This window comes from Homarus americanus, unplaced genomic scaffold, assembly GCF_018991925.1.
Source record: "Homarus americanus isolate GMGI-L3 unplaced genomic scaffold, GMGI_Hamer_2.0 scaffold20465, whole genome shotgun sequence".
Lineage (NCBI taxonomy): Eukaryota > Metazoa > Arthropoda > Malacostraca > Decapoda > Nephropidae > Homarus > Homarus americanus.
Window position 1 is genome coordinate 11120615 of NW_024756914.1, and position 22977 is coordinate 11143591.

Genomic DNA, 22977 nt, shown 5'->3' on the forward strand with positions numbered 1-22977 from the left:
TGTTTCTCACCACATATGTTTGTCTTTCCTGGTGGCGGCGGAAAACTGCCACAATTTTTGCAGGTGTCAGTTGTAAGAGGTGGTGGGGTGGTGTGGGCGGAGGTGGGTGGTGTGGGCGGAGGTAGTTGAAACTGTTATCGTCAATAGAACGGTTCGTGGTATTGTGTTGTGTTTGAAGTTACGGGAAAATGTAGCCATTTTATTTTATTTTTTTTTTTTTAAGTCAATATCGTTGTTTAAATACAGTACATAGTGAGTGATCCACCAGGTGTCTGGTGTTAGTAGTAGTATTTAACCTAACCTAACTTCACCTAACCTAACTTAACCTAACTTAACCAAATATTCCTTCAATAGAAAAGGTTTTGTTGAACTGGTCATCAATAATAAAGGAATTGAATTATGTTATAAAGAGAGGTGTCGTTTGTTATCCGCCATTATAGAGCAGCAAGAGAACTGTGTCACCCTAACTTGTTATAATTTAGTGTAAGTGATCACAACTATACAGTAATATTATGGTACAGCACTTTACTTATTATTTATGTTTTGTAAGTTTTCACATAATACTGCGGTGGACACTGATCACCTCAAACACACACTGGGAGGTCCGGAAAAACTGTGACGGCTATACAACCTTTACTGTACTGGACTTACATTTGAGTGAGTTATATCATACATTAGTCACTATACTTAAGACACGAGATGTTGTGGACTCCCTGTTGATACTATAAAGACTGTTACTGTGTCCACCACTCGGAACACCTGGAGACCATACATTCATATTCAAGTGAAAATATTAGTTAGTTTATTTTTATTGTGATGCAACTTTCGCTTTGTAGAATGAATGAATAGTTAAGTAGAATATGAGCTTCGTGGGTTATTAATATGTGCATATGGTCGATAAGTTTGTGTGGTCGAGTCCTCCTCAGGGCCCGCCACCTCGGTTTAAACAATAACAATAGACCCCAGGTAAATGTGGATATTGTTTGAACTTAGCGGCACTCACCAGCACACTGCCCGCTCCTCGAACAGTAATAATTTCCCTGAAGCAACAGTTGTGGGACGTTGTTGGTACCGAGTATTGACGAAGGCGAGCTACAGCGAAAACCTGCCTCCAACCTTGACGAGTTGTACCGAGGGGGTGATAGCAACTGTCTGTCTGTCTGTCAATAATTATGAGTTGCTAGTAATCAAGTTTTCTGTCCGCTACCAAAGGTTTTTTAAAATACAATTTCAATGTAATTTCAGAAAGCTTGAAATAAATGGTGTATACTATGGTATGGAAGACGTGTGTGTGTGTGTGTACAGGGGTAGCGTACCTGCGTCAGCAAGTCGTTACCCTGCCATCATGATAAAGACCCTCTGATTGGTTCATTATCACAGGCAGCTACAACACAGCTCAGGCTTATAAACCTCACTTGTTGACGTCACGCCACCAAAAACAGACAAAATATTGAATCTCTTCTCTGTATAACTTTACTCTGATATACGGGATTATTATTATTATTATTATTATTATTATTATTATTATTATTATTATTATTATTATTATTATTATTATTATTATTATTATCATTATCATTATTATTATTATTATTACTATTATTATTATTATTATTATTATTATTATTATTATTATTATTATCATTATCATTATTATCATTATCATTATTATTATTATTATTACTATTATTATTATTATTATTATTATTATTATTATTATTATTATTATTATTATTATTGTTGTTGTTGTTTTTGTTGTTGTTGTTGTTGTTTAATAATATGTGACGTTAAATTGTTATATGTAAACCAGATGGGTACAATAATGCCTAACAATAGCAGTGTAGTTGTGGTAATATAAAGGGTATAATATAATAGTACAGTATTACCACTCACAACAGTGTAATATTTATCTCCGCATGTGTCACTCCGGCACCCTCGACCTCTACTGTAGTTTGAGGTCAGTAATGTTTATGTGTGTCCCAAAGCAGTCATCACCGCTAGTGGTCCTCCTCCTCCAGGTGGTGGGTGGGTGTGTGAAGCGGCAGATGGCCTTCACCTGTCCGTCACTGTCCTCACACACACACACACACACACACACACACACACACACACACGTATTTATGTACACAAGGGGGGGCAGAGAGATGCAAAAGGTAAACGGACAGATGATGTTAATGAATGGTGCTGATACTTTGGCCTACAGCCCAGGGAACGTAGAGTGTATTGGGGGTGAGTCAGGGACAGAGGAAGGTTAGAGGATGAAGGGTGGGGGTCGGTGGTGAAGACCGAGATGTGGATAGATGGGTGGAGGATGGGACTTGGTTTTTGAAGGAGATGTGGATGGTAGAAGGAGATGGAGGTAATACTCTGTGTGTGTGTGTGTGTGTGTGTGTGTGTGTGTGTGTGTGTGTGTGTGTGTGTGTGTGTGTGTGTGTGTGTGTGTTCCTCATAATGTTAATTATATTGGCTCATGAATTCTGGGGGTGGTGTGGGTGGGAGTGAGGGAGGTATAATAATAATAATAATATTAGTAGTAGTAGTAGTAGTAGTAATAGTAACGTCGACAAACATAGTCTTAATGAGTCATATTTGTAACCTAACCTAACGTAAACTTAATGCTGTATAGACTTAACTAATATGGTGTAAAGTTCGCTGTGAGGTTAAGTGCGTCAGGTGTGTGTGTGTGGTCTGGTGCTCTTGTGTACAAACGTAACACTTTTATCTTAGCTGCTTAAATGTGTGTGTGTGTGTGTGTGTGTGTGTGTGTGTGTGTGTGTGTGTGTGTGTGTGTGTGTGTGTGACGTAAGGATAATTTCCTGTGTTGAAGCAGGTGTGGGCGCCCTTGTGTTAGTGTTTATTGTACCTTTATTTTCTCTATTATTTCTTAATTCTCTATTTATACTCATGAGAGAGAGATGTGGAGGGAGGGTAAACCTTATGAGGGAGACTGAGGAAGGGAGAGACGCTAAGGGGAACAGGTGAAAGGTCTGTTATTTTGTCAAGACTCACAGCACCATGACACTTGACCTTTCTCAATAAGGGGAGGGAGGAATTATTACACTTAATAACGGTTACTGTATTTTTTGAACACTTTCTATTGGGATTGACAATTACACTTTATAACAATAGAACTTTTCTCCTAGATAGTTAGACGGGAATCACATTAATCACAATACTTTGGGTGAAACAGATAAAACCTTAATGGCGCACACACACACACACACACACACACACACACACACACACACAGTCTCTGAGTTTGAAAATCGAGCACACACTGTGTTGGGGACACTCTAGCTTCCAGCCAATCAGCACAATTATGCCTATGACGTCACACTCATAGGTCACTGTAATTGGCTCAGGGCCCAGGCCTCTCCCGGGCACTGTCATGTGCGGTTAATAAATGTCATGTCAAAAACTGTAGAATTATTAACCACAAGAATGAAAGACCTTATTTAAGGTTATCTATGCAAATTGAGAATTAATTTTTGGTCGCTTGAATATTAACCAGCCTGACGTTGCCTTTTGATGGATTGGGTCAGATTAGGGTGGTTAATATTCGGGAGATATAAGCTGAGTGGTGAACCTTCAAATATTCTTTAATTTATTTTCTAGTTGTACAAAGTTGTAATAGTTTGTGGGTTTAAGTTTAATAACATTTACTGGGGGATGTGAGCAGTGTGGAGGCATGTGGTGGTGTGTTAGTCCCACTGAGATAAGACGGTATCAGGGTATACCTAGATAACCAAAGGTGGTGTAGTCAGTGGCGGTGAGGATGTATGTTCACTCGAGTCGCCGCCGAGGTCCTTACCGGGTGCTGGGCTACAGCACCCACCAGGGCGGCATCTCACCCTCACTACCTACACCTGCTCCAGTGTTTCTCGGTTGATATTTGTGTGTTTACCGTACTCGTGTTTGGTAACAAGTGAAAAAAGTAGAAATTTTAACATTTCTGCCTTGGTGTCAGATGGACGATGGACGCAAGTGTCATATATAAAAGGAAAATGTTTAGTGTGTAATAGAAGAAAGTCATTTGGGAATATAGGGATAAGAAATGAGTGATATTCTTTGTCATACGTGTTAAGTCAGTGGTTTATGTGGTGTACATATGAAACGGGAAATCCTAAACCAGAGGAAATACAACGAGATACTGAGAGGCCACAGTGCCCAGACCACTGAGGCCACATCATCACTACTGCTAGTCGTGGCCCTCATCAGTGACGCTCCTCCTATTTTACCTGCTGACACTACTGCTGATTCACCCCCCACCTCCTCACCGCCATAGTTGGTGTATAGTATAGCGCACACACACACACACACACCCTCTAGTGAGTGGTGCGCTATTGTAGCCAGTCATACTCGTCGCCAACCTCTTACGGACGGAGTGCAGAGTTAGTGGTGCAACTTTTGGATGAGAAAATGAAGTACAGTATTATTTGGTGTCGTGAGTCTCGCTTCCCGCATGGCCCAGGTGGACTAGTGATTTGGTCCAGGTGGATTAGTGATTTGGCCCAGGTGGACGAGTGACATGACCCAGGTGGACTAGTGACATGACCCAGGTGGACTAGTGACATACCCACCCACCACGCCATTAGTTCCTGCGTCTGACTCTTGCTCCACCCAACACACAAATGATCCAGGCTCTCGTCTCCACTGGTGCTGCACAAGGATCAACTGGAGAGCGCTGCGCCGGATATCAGAGGAGTTTTATCTAAAGTTTAACTCGTGCGAAGTTTAACGGCTTGAGCGATTGTAAGAATGAGTCAGAGGCAGTGTGTTGTGATCCATGTAGCATAACGAGGTGTACACTTGTGGAGTCACGGCTACGACACTTCCGTCCCCACGGCCCGTGTCCACCCTCCAACTCTTGCAAGTGGTACACCAAACCAACCGACCGACCGTCTCGTCCTCGACTTGTAATACCGGATGAAGATGTTAGTTTGTTTATGTTTCTGACGCCCAGTTGTCACTGATAACATGGAAAGTCGACACAGGATCTGACTTAATAACCTTGGATCCGCTGACGTGTTGAATGTTGCAACTGCCTTAATCCCGCTAACCAAAGTTATAGTGTGAGTCAGCATTGCAACAGTTGGAGTGGACGTTGATTACAATACTGTGCCGACTTGGCCAAGTTAGTGTGACAACATGCACTGTGTTGATGGTCCCAGACTCAGACCGTTAGTGATCACGTTACAGGAGTTTGTGTGTGTGTGGGAGACAGCCTCGGTCGGTACTAGTGTTACCTTGTGTTGCTACAGTCAACACTTGATAAATGTGTTTGTTCACCCAGATAAAACAACTTTGTGAAGTGATAGTGAAGGAAATAAAGACACGACAAAAGAGTGTTGGGTGTTGATGGTGTCGGAAAAAATCTGTTGACAGTGTTGAAATTAACATGGTAGACAAGTGTTACTGTGAGTGTTGGGTGAAGCTGCCGCTGTTATAATGATGATGAAGCAGAACACAAGCTGCATGTTTTACTACAACAACCACCACTACAACAACCACCCACTACAACAACCACCACTACAACAACCACCACTACAACAACCACCACTACAACAACCACCACTACAACAACAACCACTACAACAACCACCACCACTACAACCACCACCAACTACAACAACCACCACTACAACAACCACCCACTACAACAACCACCACTACAACAACAACCAACAACCACCACTACTACAACAACCCACCACTACAACAACAAACCACCCCAACAACCACCACTCAACAACAACCACCACTACAACAACCACCACTACAACAACCACCACTACAACAACCACCACTACAACAACCACTACAACAACCAGCCAACAACAACCAACCACTACAACAACAACCACCACAGCAACCACAACCTCAACAACACCAACCACCACTACCAACAACCAACCACCACTACAACAACCACCACTACAACCACTCACAGCAACAACCAACAACAACCACCACAACAACAAACTACAACGCAACACCCAACCACAACTACAACAACCACCACTGCAACAACCACCACTGCAGCAACCACCACTACAACCAACCACCACTACAACCACCACTACCAGCAACAACCCCACTACAACAACCACCACTACGCAACCACCACTACAGCAACAACCACTACACCAACACACACACAACAACCACCACTACAACAACAACCACCACTACAACACAACCACCACTACAATAACCACCACTACACAACAACAAACCACCACTGCACAGCCACCACTACCCAACAACACCACAACAACCACCACTACAACAACAACTACCAACCACCACTACAACAACCACCACTACAACAACAACAACCACCACTACAACAACCACCACTACAACAACCCCACCAACCAACCACCACTACAGCAACAACCACCACTACAACAACAACCACCACTACAGCAACAACCACCACTACAAAACACTACAACAACCACCCACTACAACAACCACCACTACAACAACCACCACTACAGCAACAACCCACCACTCACGAACAACCACCACTAACAACCACCACCACAACTACAACAACCACCACCAAACCACCACAACAACCACCACCACACCACCACCAACACCAACAACCACCAGCCAACAACACCACTGCAACAACCCACCACTACAACAACACACCACCACTACAACAACCACCACTACACGAACCGGAGCCACTACAGCAACAACCAACCACCAACAACACCACTACAACCAACCACCACCACAACAACAACAACAACACCACCAACACCACAACAACAACAACAACCACCACAACAACCACCACCACTTCAACAACCACCACTTCAAGCTTCCAACACCACCACTTCAACCACCACTTCAACAACCACCCACACAACAACAACCACCACTACAACAACCACCCACTACAACAACCACCCACTACCAGCAACAACCACCCGCAACCACCAACCACAACCACCACAACAACCACCACCACAACAACCACCACCACAACAACAACCACCACCACACAACACCACAACAACAACCACCCACAGCAACAATCACCACTGCAACAACCACCACAACAACCACCACTACAACAACAACCACCCACTACAGCAACCACCCACTACAACAACCACCCACTGCAATAGCCTGCCTTTTACCATCAACAATGCTATATCACAACAAACTACCACTCTCACTACCACCGTGCTGCAGCCTACTACCACCACTACTACAACCTACCACTACCACCACTACTACACCACCCACCACTACTACCAACCTACCACTAACTACCACCACTACTACAACCTACCACTACCACCACTACTACAACCTACCACTACCACCACTACTACAACCTACCACTACCACCACTACTACAACCTACCACTACCACCACTACCACCACTACTACAACCTACCACTACCACCACTACTACAACCTACCACTACCTACCATCATAATGTATCGCCTCTTCTAATGTTGGTCGATTCATGACATTAACTCACACTGATGACTGCAGGTGAGGGCAGTAGACCTCGGCACAGGTACTACGGCCTTACTGGTGGTGTTGTGTGTATACGTTTGTCCGGATAAATGAGATATGGTAAACCCGACAGACAAATAGACGGACATAACGTAAATATGAACGTTTGATGAGTTCTGCTGGTGTTTGAATTTGATTTGTTGTCGAACCTGGTTTTTTTTTTTTAAGATAGAAAAAATTTAATTTTCAGATTGATTATATGTACTTACGAACATCCATTAATGCTTGCACTGACTCTGTGTTTACACAATGGCTCAACGCGGGAGAAGAGAGGTCACGGCCTCTGTTCCACAAAACAAGAAAACCAGCTCTACCGTTCCCTCGGCGCTGGAAATTGAAAATTCTAACTTTTCTGGTATGCTGGTGGCAACGCCCATTAGAGTGGCCATGGCCTCAAGCCTCTCGCCATATAACCCCGGTGTTCTCTTGAGGTCAGCGACGACGCTTGAGCAATATGATGTGACGAGATCTGTGAAAAAGAGAAGTAGTGACAGCATCAAGAGGAGTAGTGGAAATCGGCCCGGAAGCATGTTGGAGACAACAGAAACTAAGAGGAAGAGTGATCCCAGCTCCAACAGCGCCACCAGTGCTCTCTTAAGCAGCGTCACATCTATCAAGGCTTTCTTCGGAGTCAACGGTAACGGAGGGGAATCTCAAATGTTCAAGAGGAATGGCGCCGCAAGGTCGACGAAGAAAGCAGCTGCAGATACTAGAACCCGCAATGTGACCCCGGGCCTCAAGAGACTCCCAAAAGACCGCGTCCTCCAGGATGATACTAACGCCTCCACGTTCTACAGAGGCTTACCGCAGAGGTCCCCTTCGTCCCCAGCACCATTCTCATACACATCCAAGAAGCCTTTAACCTCAACAACCTCCAAAACCCTCAGTGCCTCCACTTCAATAAAGAAGACTGTTACCTTAACTACTGCCCAGAAAACTGGTAATTCCGGTGAGCGCTCGAGATCGCGCAGAGGAAAGTCAACTAGAAGAAAGTTTTTCAGCAAGTCGTCAAAGAGCGCGGGCAGAGACGGTGATGTGACCTCGACGGACGACGAACAGGTAGGACACAGGTGGAAATTGTCGCTGGCTTTGTACCCGTTACGTAAAAGAGGCGCCTTGAGGCTTGTAGCTTGTAAGTTGCTTGTGCCAAAGCCTGGGGTTCCCAGTAGCTTTGTATAGATGTGGGTTAGGACTGCGTGTGTTCTCAGGACTCAGCAATGATGCCATTGTCTTTATTTTGTACAACACAATACTGTAGACAATATTGTGGTGGGTCGTCTGGCTTAGCGTATGTTTGTTGTAAAGGCATAGTGAAGATGTCATGTGTTTTGACGCTGTTTTTGGCTTGCCACTTGGGCACAGTAAGACCCTTATCGCTTGTCATGTGACGTGGAATTAAGCTAATGACTCAGCTTGGTGGGGCTGGTAGTGCGGGAGTTCTGATACGACAGTTACGTTATACAGGAAGTGTCGGAAAGATATGGCTGGTGTCAGGTTTCGAGATAATCATACACTGTATGTTGTTCACTTGTGAGTATGTATGAGAATCACAAATAATACAAGGTGACTGGTGTATCTGTATATTTCTTTATAGAAAATATCCGTCTCGCAAATCGTATTCACCTTAATTATAGATAGGAACGCTATCCCTTTACCACCCACCCTTAAGGAATGGTATTACTGTCCCACATTTATGATTTTAAATAATCCCTATACCACACACACTCATTCTCTCTCATGCTGGAGAGGACAAACAGCTAACCTCTCTCGTTTCCCTCTTTAACCGTGTAGAAGAAAGAAAAGTTGGGTAAGTATTCTCAAGATGGCTACTGGCGGTCAGAGTTCATGTTACAATCAGGAACAAAACTCTAATACCGATAGTCACAACACGAACAGGGTGTGTCGCTACCAGATGCCTTTGATTCAATGAAACTTAATATATATCAACACAAGATGAAGTTCTTAAAATTCAGATGATGTAGTGTGTCAGTTGTGCCTCCAGCAGATAAAGTGTTCAGCGGCTTACCAACACATCTATTGTTTATATATAAGTTTGTCTTTAGGGTTAAAGTTATTTTGTGAACCACAGATGAACTGGGACGGCTGAAGAAGAGTGATAATGCGTGTCTATTTTGTTTACGAATTTTAGTATAATTATGTCTGTTTGTTTTTTAATGTTTGAGTTTATATACTGTGCTGTACATGGTGTCCAAATGTTAGTTTTGTGCTTGACTCTGCAATCTTCGTGTTTTTGAGTGTCATATACACGATTATCTGTCATTAATCACATTGTTCAATTTTTTCAATTTCAATTGTTTATTCCTTGATAGAGGAAGCGGGATCCTAGTGCTGTCACTAGGTACCCCTGTACAATAACACCAGAAGCATCTGGCAAGTGTGATAAGTATATACAGTATAAATATTATAAAGGGGCTTACTAAAGCCTAAGGAAGGAAAGATATTCCTTTAACACATAATCAATGTTATTTACATAATATCTGGCCAGTATGGGGAGGATCATCGTGTCTCCGTCAGGGGGTCGTGGAGTGGTGGTCCAGCAGGCGTCACGGAAGCGTTGTGTGTGGGGACATCTTAGGCAGTGGCGTAGCTAGAGTGTGTGCCGCCCGAGGCGGCCCTTGAGTTTGCCCCCCCCCCCGTGCCCCCACAAAAAATACATATTGCACAGTGACTCACTCTATATATATATATATATATATATATATATATATATATATATATATATATATATATATATATATATATATATATATATATATATATATATATATATATATATTAAATAGTTTGTGTACCATTATAATATTACTGTACTTTCACATACTCAAATATAGTATGCTTTAAATACACACCAAACATACTTAAACTTTATAAGTAACAGTTAAACAAAAAGCAAAAACGACATATAGGATAGGGAAAAAAGTAAAAAAGTGTAAAAAATTAGGACCATCTTTATTTCTGAAATTAAAACTACAACTTTCTACAAAGTAACTTTTCTTGTTTTTTTGTTGGCAAATTCTTCAATGACATTGTCAAAAACTATTTCATCTGTCAATTGTCGCTCTATAGACAGTATGGCAAGATTTCTCAACCGCAAGGTGCTCATAGTAGATCTTAAGTAATTCTTGATCAGTTTTAGTTTCGAAAAACTCCTCTCACAGGTAGCAACACTAACAGCAATTGTGAGGAAAATCCTCAGCATTATTACTATATTTGGAACCGAGTTCCCAAGGTTATACTTTTGAATAAACTGCAAAAGTTCAAGGGGGCCTTCTTTCCACGTCTGTATTCTGTCTTTAATAGTTATAGCAGCAACAGCAACAAAATGCTGAAGTCTTTTTCTCTCAACGAGGAACTCCTCTTCATCAATGTCGTCGTGATCGTGATCTATTTGACACTCATATTTATCATCCAAAAGATTCAATGGGGTAAGGAAGGCATATTTCTCAGCAAATTCATGAAGCTGTTGAAATCTCAAAGTCGTCTAGCCTCCCCTCGTCTTGTCACGATGGAGACTTGTGCAGAACTGAAGTGAATTGCTTGTAACTGGTGGATTGGTCGGCTGTACATGAACTGATATGACCCGAGACTGCATGGTTTTGCAGCTACTGGAGACGTTAATCCTTCCCTTTGTATCGGCGGCAAGTTAATCCTCGTCGTGTCTGACCTAACACCTGACCCACACCACATGAGCTCACTGGCGTACTTGTTTGAAGTTGTTTCCTTAATCCTCAACAGGTTACAGGTTGTGTGTGTGGCGGGGGGCCTCATAGCAAGGGTGTAGCTCATGACGTGGCCGTGATGATGTGGGTCAGGTGTTAGGTCAGACACGACAAGGATTAACTTGCCGCCGATACAAAGGGATGGATTAACGTCTCCAGTAGCTGCAGATATGGGTGATGAGCAGACCCAAAAGTGCCGCCCGGGGCGGACCGCCCCCACCCCTCCCGCCCCCCAGCTACGCTAGTGATCTTAGGAGGTAGTGTTCACATTGTTTACATATATATGGGAGGACTTCTGTGTATCATTACATAAGCTGGCAGGCAGGAGTGCATACAGTTTGGCAGACGCACTCGGGCAGGTTGGTTGGCAAACAAACACAGACAGAGGCAGCTGGCTCCATGTTGCGTCATCACGGGGCGCCGATGCTAGTTGCCATTCACCATGGTTCGTCGAGAACTCAAATATTAATAGCAATTGTCCCCTCAAATTTCACTATCGGGTTTACAGTGCAGTAGTTACAAGTTGTCGATAATTTCTAACCTGTCCTCTTTGACCGATCTATTTAAATGAACTTAGTGTGAAGAGTATTGGGGACCTTGATGTTAATGATTTGCGGATCGTCTTTAGTAAGCCCCTTTATAATATTTATACTGTATATACTTGTCACACTTGCCAGATGCTTCTGGTGTTATTGTACAGGGGTACCTAGTGACAGCACTAGGATCCCGCTTCCTCTATCAAGAAATAAACAATTGAAATTGAAATTGAATTCATCGTATTCTGGGGTAATGGTTAGCCAGTGCAGTTGGCGAGTTGTCCGGTCTTCTCGGACTATTCCTTGACACTGGGTCATGCAGCTCGTTAACTTAGGGTGGAGGTGTTGTTTTGGCGACAGCTTCTACACCATGAACAAATTCACGCCTAGGTGGCCCTTGGGCCGGCCATCCTCGTTACATGAGGGGCAACAATTATTATTTATACGTTTAGTAACCCCTTATATTTTCAAGGAAAACTTGGTACTGTACAGTAAGTGCAGGATTGCCTCATAGGCCGTTCTTAGACCAAAAAGATCTATTTGTGGCTCTTTCTGTGGTCTGGCTTAATAATACTTAGTTTGGCCTATTTATGTATTTATTTTTATTTATTTTAACATTATTTACTCGAGTTTAGTTGCTGGTGATAATGTAGTTAGGCAGGTGGTGATAAGGGTTAGCTGGTGATAATGTACATTATGTTAGGCAGGTGGTGATAAGGGTTAGCTGGTGATAATGTACATTATGTTAGGCAGGTGTTCCACAGCATTTATTAATGTTTAAGGAAAAATAAAGAACATTAATTGTTTGATCCAGTTCGTGATTTGATTGAGGAATGGAAAAATTTACCTTTATTTTAATAAGTTTGAAATTCGAGAGTTAGAGAAAACAGACTGAGTTTTGGTTATTTTTATCTGATGTAAAGAATGCTGGAGATGGTAGTTAACATAACCATGATTGTGTGGCTAAACTGGTACTCACCCTTACCCAACTCTAGTGAAGAAACTGAAAGAATTTGTTCGATGTCAACAAACGCCAAGACTAAGAAAAAAATAATTAGATGGATCCGGAAATGGTGAATATTAATCTGGTAACAAAATGTGGCACGAAAACAGTGAAACAAGACTTTAGAAGTTAGAAAATTAGTCTGAACAGTATAATGTGTGCATGTACAGTAGCCTACGTTCTGTACGCCTTCAAGAAAGTACAGTTTAAGAACTATTTTGAGATGTTTTGGTGATTTGAAAATAAATTGATAGTTCAGATTTAAAGGAGCAATTTACAGTAATTACTTTTAAAGACTTTATTTCACTTTAAGTTGTAAAAAATTCTTCCGTAGGGCGTAGCGTAATGCAGGGTTGTTTCATTGGGTGTGCAGGGCTGACCAGTGTGGTGGAGAGAGGGTGTGCAGGGCTGACCAGTGTGGTGGAGAGAGGGTGTGCAGGGCTGACCAGTGTGGTGGAGAGAGGGTGTGCAGGGCCGACCAGTGTGGTAGAGAGAGGGTGTGCAGGGGCTGGACCAGTGTGGTGGAGAGAGGGGTGCAGGGCTGACCAGTGTGTGGTGGAGAGGGTGTGTAGGGCTGACCAGTGTGTGGTGGAGAGGGTGCAGGGCTGACCAGTGGTGGGAGAGAGGTGTGCAGGGCTGACCAGTGTGGTGGAGAGAGGTGCAGGGGCTGACCAGTGTGTGAGAGAGGTGCAGGGCTGACCAGTGTGGTGGAGAGAGGGTGTGCAGGGCTGACCAGTGTGGTGGAGAGAGGGTGTGCAGGGCTGACCCAGTGTGGTGGAGAGAGGGTGCAGGGCTGAACAGTGTGGTGGGAGAGAGGGGTGTACAGGGCTGAAACAGTGGTGGAGAGAGGTGCAGGGCTGAACAGTGTGGTGGAGAGAGGGTGTGCAGGGCTGACCAGTGTGGTGGAGAGAGGGTGTGCAGGGCTGACCAGTGTGGTGGAGAGAGGGTGTGCAGGGCTGACCAGTGTGGTGGAGAGACTGACAACACCAACGCTCGTCACTACAGCGGGCACGGGTCATCTTGGGTCATGATAAACCATTGCTCGTTGTTGTTACTTATTTGTTTATGTTTGGTCATTTGTTTTTGATGATTTATGTGCACATTTGTTTCTTTTTGTTGTTGTTATAATATTATTGTGCTTCAACAACGAAGGTCTTTAAGCACGTAGCAAGGTTAGTAGTACATACACTAGTCTAGTAGTACATACACTAGTCTAGTACATATAGTCTAGTAGTACATACACTAGTCTAGTAGTACATACACTAGTCTAGTAGTACATACACTAGTCTAGTAGTACATACACTAGTCTAGTAGTACATACACTAGTCTAGTAGTACATACACTAGTCTAACAACGATAAAAAGATCCTGGGTAGAGCTCTCGTGTGTTTCTTTTTGTGTCAAGTGCTTATTGTTTAACATACAGTTGCACACTCCATGCACGCATATGTGTATTAGATGTTTAGTACGGTCAGTCAAGCTGTGTAATCAGTTGTTACACGAAATAAAATAATTTTTTTAATCAGATAGCAAAAGAATGTTTCACTCGGGTTAGTTTTGGTGAGATATACTGTAGGCGTTGACAGCAACAGAAGGACATTTTGTTGACACAAACTTTAAGAAAAACTTAAAAAACATTTAGTATGGATTGAAAAGTGTTCAGATTTAGGGCTAGGGAATGGAAACTGGAACCACCGTAGATATTGTTAAATACGATTGTGAAAAATTTGAGGGAAAGGAATAAGTTGGGACATAAAATCTTGTCATCAGTACGTTGAAGGTACTAAAATGAGGCAAACAAAGTACTGTACGAGGGTTATTATCTAGGGATGGCAGTAACAGGTGCAACGATGTTATCTTAACTATATCTCGTGTATGTGAGACCACACTTGGGTTATGAGATTCAGTTTTGGCCACTGTACTATACTGTAGACGGATATCGATTCCCTAGGAAGCATTCAGAGCAGGGTGACAAAGTTAACCCCGGGCATTAGGAACCTTCAGTGTAGTAACAGGTTTAAAAACTGAATTTGCAGTGTATGATTAAGTTAAAGTGATATAAATAAGGCACTTAAATTATCACATAGGGAGCGAACACATAGGAATGGTTTTAAATAGAGAGATGTGCATGTAGGAGGGAATCAAGTTAACGCTAATTCAGATGTAGAGTTGTGGATGAGTGAAATAAAATAACAAACACAATCTTTAACTCGAATTCTTTGCAAAGCTTCAAATACAGTACAGGTTGTACAGATACACGAGTGATAAATGGTTGGGTGTACTATATAGTCAATGGAAAAATGTTCCAAAACCCACGATGAAGAATTTTGATAGTAAGAGTGAAGCTTCTTGTCTAAATCTGGAACTTTACCCAAATTCTTCGTCGTGAATTTCTGAACATAATTGTAACATGACTTTTTTTCTTTGCACAGTACATAGCATTGCTTAGGTATTGGCCAATAGGCCTACTGTAGTTTCTTTTATTCTTATCTAATTTAACTAACTGGGTCCTAACCTAACCTTTGAGAAACATTCCTTTCATAATTTGACTTAAAATCTTTTGGTGATTTTGTGAAATGACTGACACTAGTAGGTAGTAGACAGCTACCAAACAGGGAGGTACTGGGAAGACATTGGAAGCATAATGTGTTGTCTAATGGTAGACCCTGCTCCTCCCCGACTTACGTCCACCCGCACTTACGACCTGCCTCAGTCGTACCAAAATTTGGTCAAATTACGTATTTTTGAGTCCCAAAGTCAGTACACAGATAAAATTTTCATCTGTAATTCACTTTAAAATGGCTAGCAAGCTTAAAAGTGAGAGTTTTGTGGTGCTGAGAAGAAAAAGAGACAACCATTTTAGATTTTCTATGTATTATTTCAGCATTTCCGTCTTACGACCATTTCGACTTATGACCTGGATGTCGGTCCCTAACCCCGTCGTAAGTCGGGGAGCAGCTGTATATATACTGTACTGTTTCTCACTTTTATTTATTTTATTTCTTTATGGTTCTTTATTATTATTAGTGTTATTATTATTATTATGAGTATTGTTATTATCATTATTATTTGTATTATTTTATTGTTATTTTTAATTGTGTTTTTTATTATAAATTTTATTTAATCTGAATTATTATTATTATTATTATTATTTTTATTATTATTATTATTATTATTATTATTATTATTATTATTATCATCATTATTATTATTATTATTATTATTATTATTATTATTTTTACATTTTCGCCCTCGAGGCCCCAATGTGGGTCAGTGACCCATGCCTGAGTGAACTAATCCCTGTAAAAAAAAAAAAAAAAAAATAATATATATATATATATATATATATATATATATATATATATATATATATATATATATATATATATATATATATATATATATATATATATATATATATATATATATATATATATATATATATATATATATATATATATATATATATATATATATATATATATATGGTACCTCGTGTTTCATACCAGCTGGATTCGGTAAAATGCTACTGACACCACATACGAGGCACGGGCATTTCCCAATGAGGTTCACGGCACCATCAGCTCGATGAACAGGCTTTGTGTGAAATATAACTGAGTCTAGGACTGCTTTTAGTGTCCTTGTGGGTTGGTCGGTAGCATTCCCTAGTCCCACCCAGTAGGTCGAGGTTTCGATTCCTGTCTGGTGAGGTCGTTGATTATATATATATATATATATATATATATATATATATATATATATATATATATATATATATATATATATATATATATATATATATATATATATATATATATATATATATATATATATATATATATATATATATATGTATATACAGTATATATATATACACAGGTATAAATACAGTATTGTATATATATATACTACTGTACTGTATATGCATCAGTCCACAGTGACCAACTGTAACTCTGCTCACATTGCATCCCTATCAGTTACTGTATTATTCCCTCCGACACAGTCTTGTCAGAATAGTAATTTCTACTTTGTTCTGTTCAATAAAACTTTATCTTACAGAACCGTTGTTATGGGAAATTTTTTAAAAGTGTGTTATTGTATATGAGTCATTAGTTGCTTGGTAATATTTTCTCAGTACAGTACAGTACTTCAAAATTGCCCAACAGTTAGTTAGCACTTGCTGGTGTGTTATTCGATCTGGATGTGAGTAAGGCGCATGGACCGGACAGAATATCCCCTCGTGTTCTGAGGGTGTGTGTTGCAGCTCTGGCCCCTGTGCTTGCTCGCCTCTTTTGCCTTTGCCTCAAAACCCAAACTTTTCCTTCTTCTTGGAAGCATGTCTTGGTTCAGCCCATCCCGAAGAAGGGTGACCATTCTAATCCCTCTAACTATCGCCCCAACTTCATCCCTCTCTAAGATTTTCGAAACTATCTTGAACTCCCATTTCTCTCCGTCACCTTGAGCGCCATTCTCTTTTGTCGGATCATCAGTATGGCTTTCGCCAGGCAAGATCTACTGGTGATCTGCTCTCCTATTGCACCCATCTTTGGTCATCCTCTCTTAGGGATTATGGGGAAACTTTCGTCGTGGCTCTCGACATCTCCAAAGCATTTGACAGGGTATGGCACAAGACTTTGCTTTCTAAACTTCCCTCTTATGGTTTCTCTCCCCACTTTGTTCTCTGAATTCTAGCTCTTTGAGAACCGATCCATGGCAGTTGTTGTCGAGGGATCGATCTCTCGCTCTTTCTCTAACAGTAGTGGTGTCCCACAGGGTTCTGTTCTTTCACCTACTCTCTTCCTTCTTTTTATCAATCATTTACTTTGCACTATGACCAATTCTATCCATTCTTACGCTGATGATTCTACTCATCACTCTTCTTCACATTTTCCCTTCCTCCTAATTCTCAAACTAGATCTGCTTCTAGAACTGATATCATTACATCTATCAATGCGGATCTGTGCAGCATCTCCGAATGGGGAGGTAGAAACTTGGTTAAATTCAATAGTAATAAAACACAGTACTGTATTTACCAATTACTCATTCCAAAATGGAAGATCTCCCACCAAACACATTTCAGGATGCAATCATTTTGCCAAATTCTTAAAGAGATATGCTAGGCCTCACCATTTCTTTTAATATGTCATGGCAGCCACACATCCTCAACATTGCTAAAACTGCCTCCCAAAAGCTGGGAATGCTGTGCAGATGCCGTAACTACTTCACTCCTGAGCAGTTGCTTCAAGTATACAGTCTCTCCTCGACTTACGACGGGGTTCCGTCCAGACGACCAGGTCGTAAGTCGAATTGGTAGTAAGTCAAAAAGGCGAAAATAATACATAGAAATTCTAAAATGGTTGTCTCTTTTTCTTCCCAGCACCATGAGAACTCTAACTTTTATGCTTGTCAGCCATTTTAAAGGGAATTACAAACAAAAATTTTGTCAGTACACAGCGCGATCACTAATGCCGGGACTCAAAAATACGTAATGTGAAAAATATTTTATTCAACCATGGTCGTCGTATGTCCGGGTTGTCATAATTCAAATATGTCGTAAGTTGAGGAGAGACTGTATAAGGGATTCATTCGTCCTAACTTGGAGTACTGCTCTCATATCTGGGGTGGCTCTTCTTCTGTCCAACTGTTAGATTTGGTGGAATCAAAGGCATTTCGTCTCATTAACTCTCCTCCTTTAGTTGATAATCTCTCTTTCATTTCTCTTCGCTGCAATGTTGCTTCACTCTCTCTCTTTTACAGGTACTTTAACGGGCAATGTTTGGTGGATTTGGCATCCGCCGGCAAGGCCGTGGGCTCGTAACACACGTCTTGCCCGCGGTGCCCACCGTTTCTGTGTGGATGTCGGTCACACTATAATAACCCGTTATAGTACATCCTTCTTTCCTCACACAGCCAAACTGTGGAATGCTCTGCCTTCTTCTGTGTTTTCATACTTATACAATCTGTCTCACTTCAAAAAGCTGGTTTTGCGGTGGTGTAGATTAAAATACAGAAACCTTTTTTTCTCTATAGTTTTTATTATTACAGTACATATTATTTTTCACTCATATTTTTTTGCCCCCCAGGCCCCATTGTGGGTCGATGACCTGTGCCTGGATGGACTGTTGTTTGATATATTAATATTTCTGTATCACATAACAAGTTACTTGGAACTTATTTAGTAAATTTGTGTCAGTTAATTTCAAGATCTGTGATTTTTTTTTTTTTTTTATTACCAACATCAGCAATAGTAATTTATGGACTTGTAGTGGTGTTATATCCTGTAAAAAGATTATGGGGTTGTGTCTGCCTTGACAGATGTATGTCCAGAACTGTACTGTATTGTACTACTGTACAGTACAGCATATTGTATTCATAAGTCAGCAAGTCTTCTATACTTTGTTGCTAGCATTCGCTTTTCTGCTTCCATTGCAATTGACCTGAAACATTAAATTCAAATGTTTAGTTGTATAGTTGTGCTGGTGTATGTGTGGAGGGGGGGGGGGTGTTAGTGCACTGTACAGTATACTCTCGCACTTTGTAAAAACTACCACTTGTCACTTCATCTTCTTTTGTTATGATTTTATTATATAAGAGAAATGCTTTTCCCAGGATTTACACATTTTCTTATTAAAATATAGTAGATTGTAAACCAATAGATGGTGAATGGTACTTAAAGTACTGTACAGTACAAACTGTTCCTGTATCTATTATGGTCTAGTTATATTTTATTTGTTATGTGCCTGTGCTAGTTAAAGATGACACATTTATATTTATTAACAGTACAGTACTGTGTTAGGTATTACAGTATACAATAAGTTAAAATAGAGTTATGGACAAAGAGGCATGTAAGAAAAGTGTGAATTGATGTGCTTAGAATTTTACAATGGTTATTATTACAGAGCCAAATAATAATAATTAGGAGACAATGGATAACTTGCCTAGCATCTCTGAGGTGAGGGAAACGATCTACGATGGTCTCTCCTCCAGTGAGGAGACTCTTGACCCAGACAGTGCCGAGGAGAGTAATTCTACATTGCCAGAAATCAGATCTGAATCTCCTCTCCATTATGCCGACTGTGAGGACACGGGACAGTGTGAAAACTGTGGTAAAGGCAGTCATCACTCACAGACTGGGGATGAGGATTGTACATCAATAAACAGTAGTTGTCTTAGTGATGATATACCTGCAAATATAGAAGAGTTGTCTGAGGGTCACAGAGGTTTGCTTTTGGATCATTTTGTAACCATCCGTCGTGATCCAAATATGCGAGGACAGTCTTTTAGGAAGGACAAGCGACTAAGTATGATCATGGCTGCTGGTTTAGATCCTGGCAAACCTCCAGCAGTCACTAGTCGGTCCATGGAACATCTGGCGGTGAGTTGCAGTGTTACTGGATAACAAAACTATCGGTAATTGATCAATGTGATTTCTAGTAGGTAAAAAAAATTGTACAATATATAAACAGGTGTATATATATATATATATATATATATATATATATATATATATATATATATATATATATATATATATATATATATATATATATATATATATATATATATATATATATATATATATATATATATATATATATATTAATATATATTTATTAATTATAGGATGATGGTAAGTCATTGCTATGAAATATTAAATGTTTGATTAATGGAAAGTTCTGAAATTGTTTACTATTGAGGTTAGTTAGATACAGTAGGTTGTGTCTTTATCTGCCAACCATAAAATATAAAAAAGTGTTTAATACCTGTATACTTTACTGAGTCTTATTTTGTGTAAGTTTATGGCTTTACTTTTTATTTTGTAATGATAATGTAGTTGTAAATTAATATACAGTGTACAGTAATATGAAAATTATCTGTGCAAAGATTTACACCCACAATTTTTATTTCTAGGTTGATGGAGGCGTTGAGAAGAAGTGGACTCGGAGCAACTCACTTCGCCGCCCCTTTCACAGCTCAAGACACAACACTGGCCACCAACAGGACCCTTCAGCTCACTCTGATACTGAAATTGGGAAGGTGTGTTGTCTTCACTTTAAAAACTGTGTTAATGATAGACCATGTATCGTCTTTATTGTACAGATCACCTGTTAGAGTACAGTACAGTACTGTACCAGTGTTGGGTCTATAATGGTAAACCAATTGCTTATTAGTGTCTCATCATTTGCTCAAAGGTTGAAGGACATGGTGTGGATGATGTTTTGAAGTGTGAGGAACAGCTGTGATATTTTGTTTCATATTAAAGGATAAATTTTCTGCTCCACTGAGGAAAGATTTAAATATTGTCTTGTTATACTTTATACGAAATGTTACCATACTATACACAGGTATTATGATACAGTCCATCACTTATTCACTGTGTATAACTTGTTGTTGCCCCCAAAACACACAGATATCAGCACCACACAGCCTCTTAGACGGTGATAGTGGGTCAGTAGGAGGCAGTGTGTCCTCAGAGCGTGCTATTGACGTTGGGAGGGTAGGTGCTTGGGCAACTTCTTTCGAGAAGCTTTTAGAAGATCCAGCAGGACTACACACCTTTGCTGTGAGTTATGATGAGTTTCTTGTCTTGATGTATAATTGCTTAATAATTGTGGACTTATTTCAGTGCATTATGGGATGTTGGAAGGAATTATCTCTAAAATAATATTGCATTTGACTTTTAAATGTCATAGTTTCTTTCTTTGTAGTCCCTTTTGCTTTTTTAATTTCTTGTTTGTATCACAACAGGAATTTTTGAAAAAAGAATACAGTCATGAAAACATATACTTCTGGACGGCTTGTGAGCGATACAAGCGGGTCTCCAACCCCGATGAACTCCGAGCCATGGCAAAGGAGATCTTTGAGAGACACCTGTATAGTGGCGCCCCTGAACCTGTCAATGTTGACTCTCAGGCAAGACAGGATGCAGGAGAGGGCCTTCATTCTCCAAATCAATTTTTATTTGACCAGGTGATAAAGCTACGTATTGGATTTTAGCATTCTTTTGAAAAGCTCCTTCCTATACAGCATAGTAATGGAAGTATATTTGGAGACAAATACTGCAGTACTATACAGTAATATACAGGTACATCACCTATTATCCGGCAACTGATGGTCCGGCACCTCCTTTAGTCCGGACAAAATTATGAGAGGGCACTTAACTTCCCTCCCAGCCTGGGGTGAAGGTAGTTTTAGGATTAAAGTTTTTATCTTATAAAATGTAGCTGACTAGACTTAGTAGAATATAACTTGCATTGCTGGAATCCTTGTAAGATAGTGATTAATTTGAGTATAAACATCTCACAGTTTGCACAAGAGATAAATTTTTTAGTCCTTTAGTGTTGTACATTTGAGTACAAAGTGTGTACAGTAATGTTGCTCAAAATTATGGCTTTTTCACATTTATTTTACATTTAATATTTGTTTAATTTAAGTTTCTAGCAGTCCATGGTGCTTTAGAGACACGAGAGGTGTATAATTAGTGGGTCAGAGGTGTACAGTATTGTTGAATTATTATTACTTGACCTCAATTGGTCTGGCAAAACGGATAATCCGGCAAGGCTTTGGAACCAAGAGTGCCGGAAAATTGGCAGTGGACCGTAATGAAAAATATTGAAACAAAAAGGAAAAGGAAAATTTTAGCTCTATCCTGATACATTAAAAATAAATGAAGACTGAATAGCATTAAATGATTCTTTTCTTGTTATGTTGAAGCCTTTGATCAATGAAACTATCATCAGCTTCTGGAGCAGAGACATCAAACACATTATGCTGTAACATACAAACTACTGTATCTTCTTAATATATGTATCACTTAGACGTGTAATTATTTCTTATAGCAGATGATACTGACCAGTATTGATGAAAGGTGTTAAGCATTTAGAATTACTTAGTTCACTTTAAACAGCAAAATATGGTCTGATGATTAACTGGGTTAATATGAATTACAGCAGATCACAGAAACAAACTCAAAGCAGACACCTTAAATGATTCTCACATAGTTTTTTGTAATTGCCAAGGTCAAATAGATGTAATCAAAGAAAAAATGTGTGTGTGTCTGTATCTTTGTTGTTGAATCCTTGACAGATGGACTGAGGTACTGAAGTGTTATTGACTGGAAAGAAGTTTAAAGTATCCATTCATTAGCAC

The 22977-nt window shown here is 40.2% G+C and overlaps 1 protein-coding gene across 11 annotated transcripts in view; it reads left to right on the forward strand.

The window, feature by feature from the left end:
* The first annotated feature begins 3787 nt into the window (after window positions 1-3787).
* The window catches only part of LOC121857253 (regulator of G-protein signaling loco-like), a 44400-nt gene continuing 25210 nt past the window's right edge, over window positions 3788-22977 (forward strand). For 5 of the 11 annotated variants that reach the window (XM_042353238.1, XM_042353240.1, XM_042353242.1 and 2 more), the window contains exons 1-4: window positions 7741-8609; window positions 20740-20865; window positions 21239-21391; window positions 21577-21798. In XM_042353238.1, the coding sequence (XP_042209172.1) occupies window positions 7800-8609; window positions 20740-20865; window positions 21239-21391; window positions 21577-21798 (1311 nt within the window). In that variant the 5' untranslated portion in view covers window positions 7741-7799. Of the gene's footprint in view, window positions 3895-3980; window positions 4285-7398; window positions 8610-19642; window positions 20204-20739; window positions 20866-21238; window positions 21392-21576; window positions 21799-22977 lie in introns of those variants that run through there. The other 6 variants (XM_042353235.1, XM_042353234.1, XM_042353236.1 and 3 more) reach the window with 6 other exon arrangements.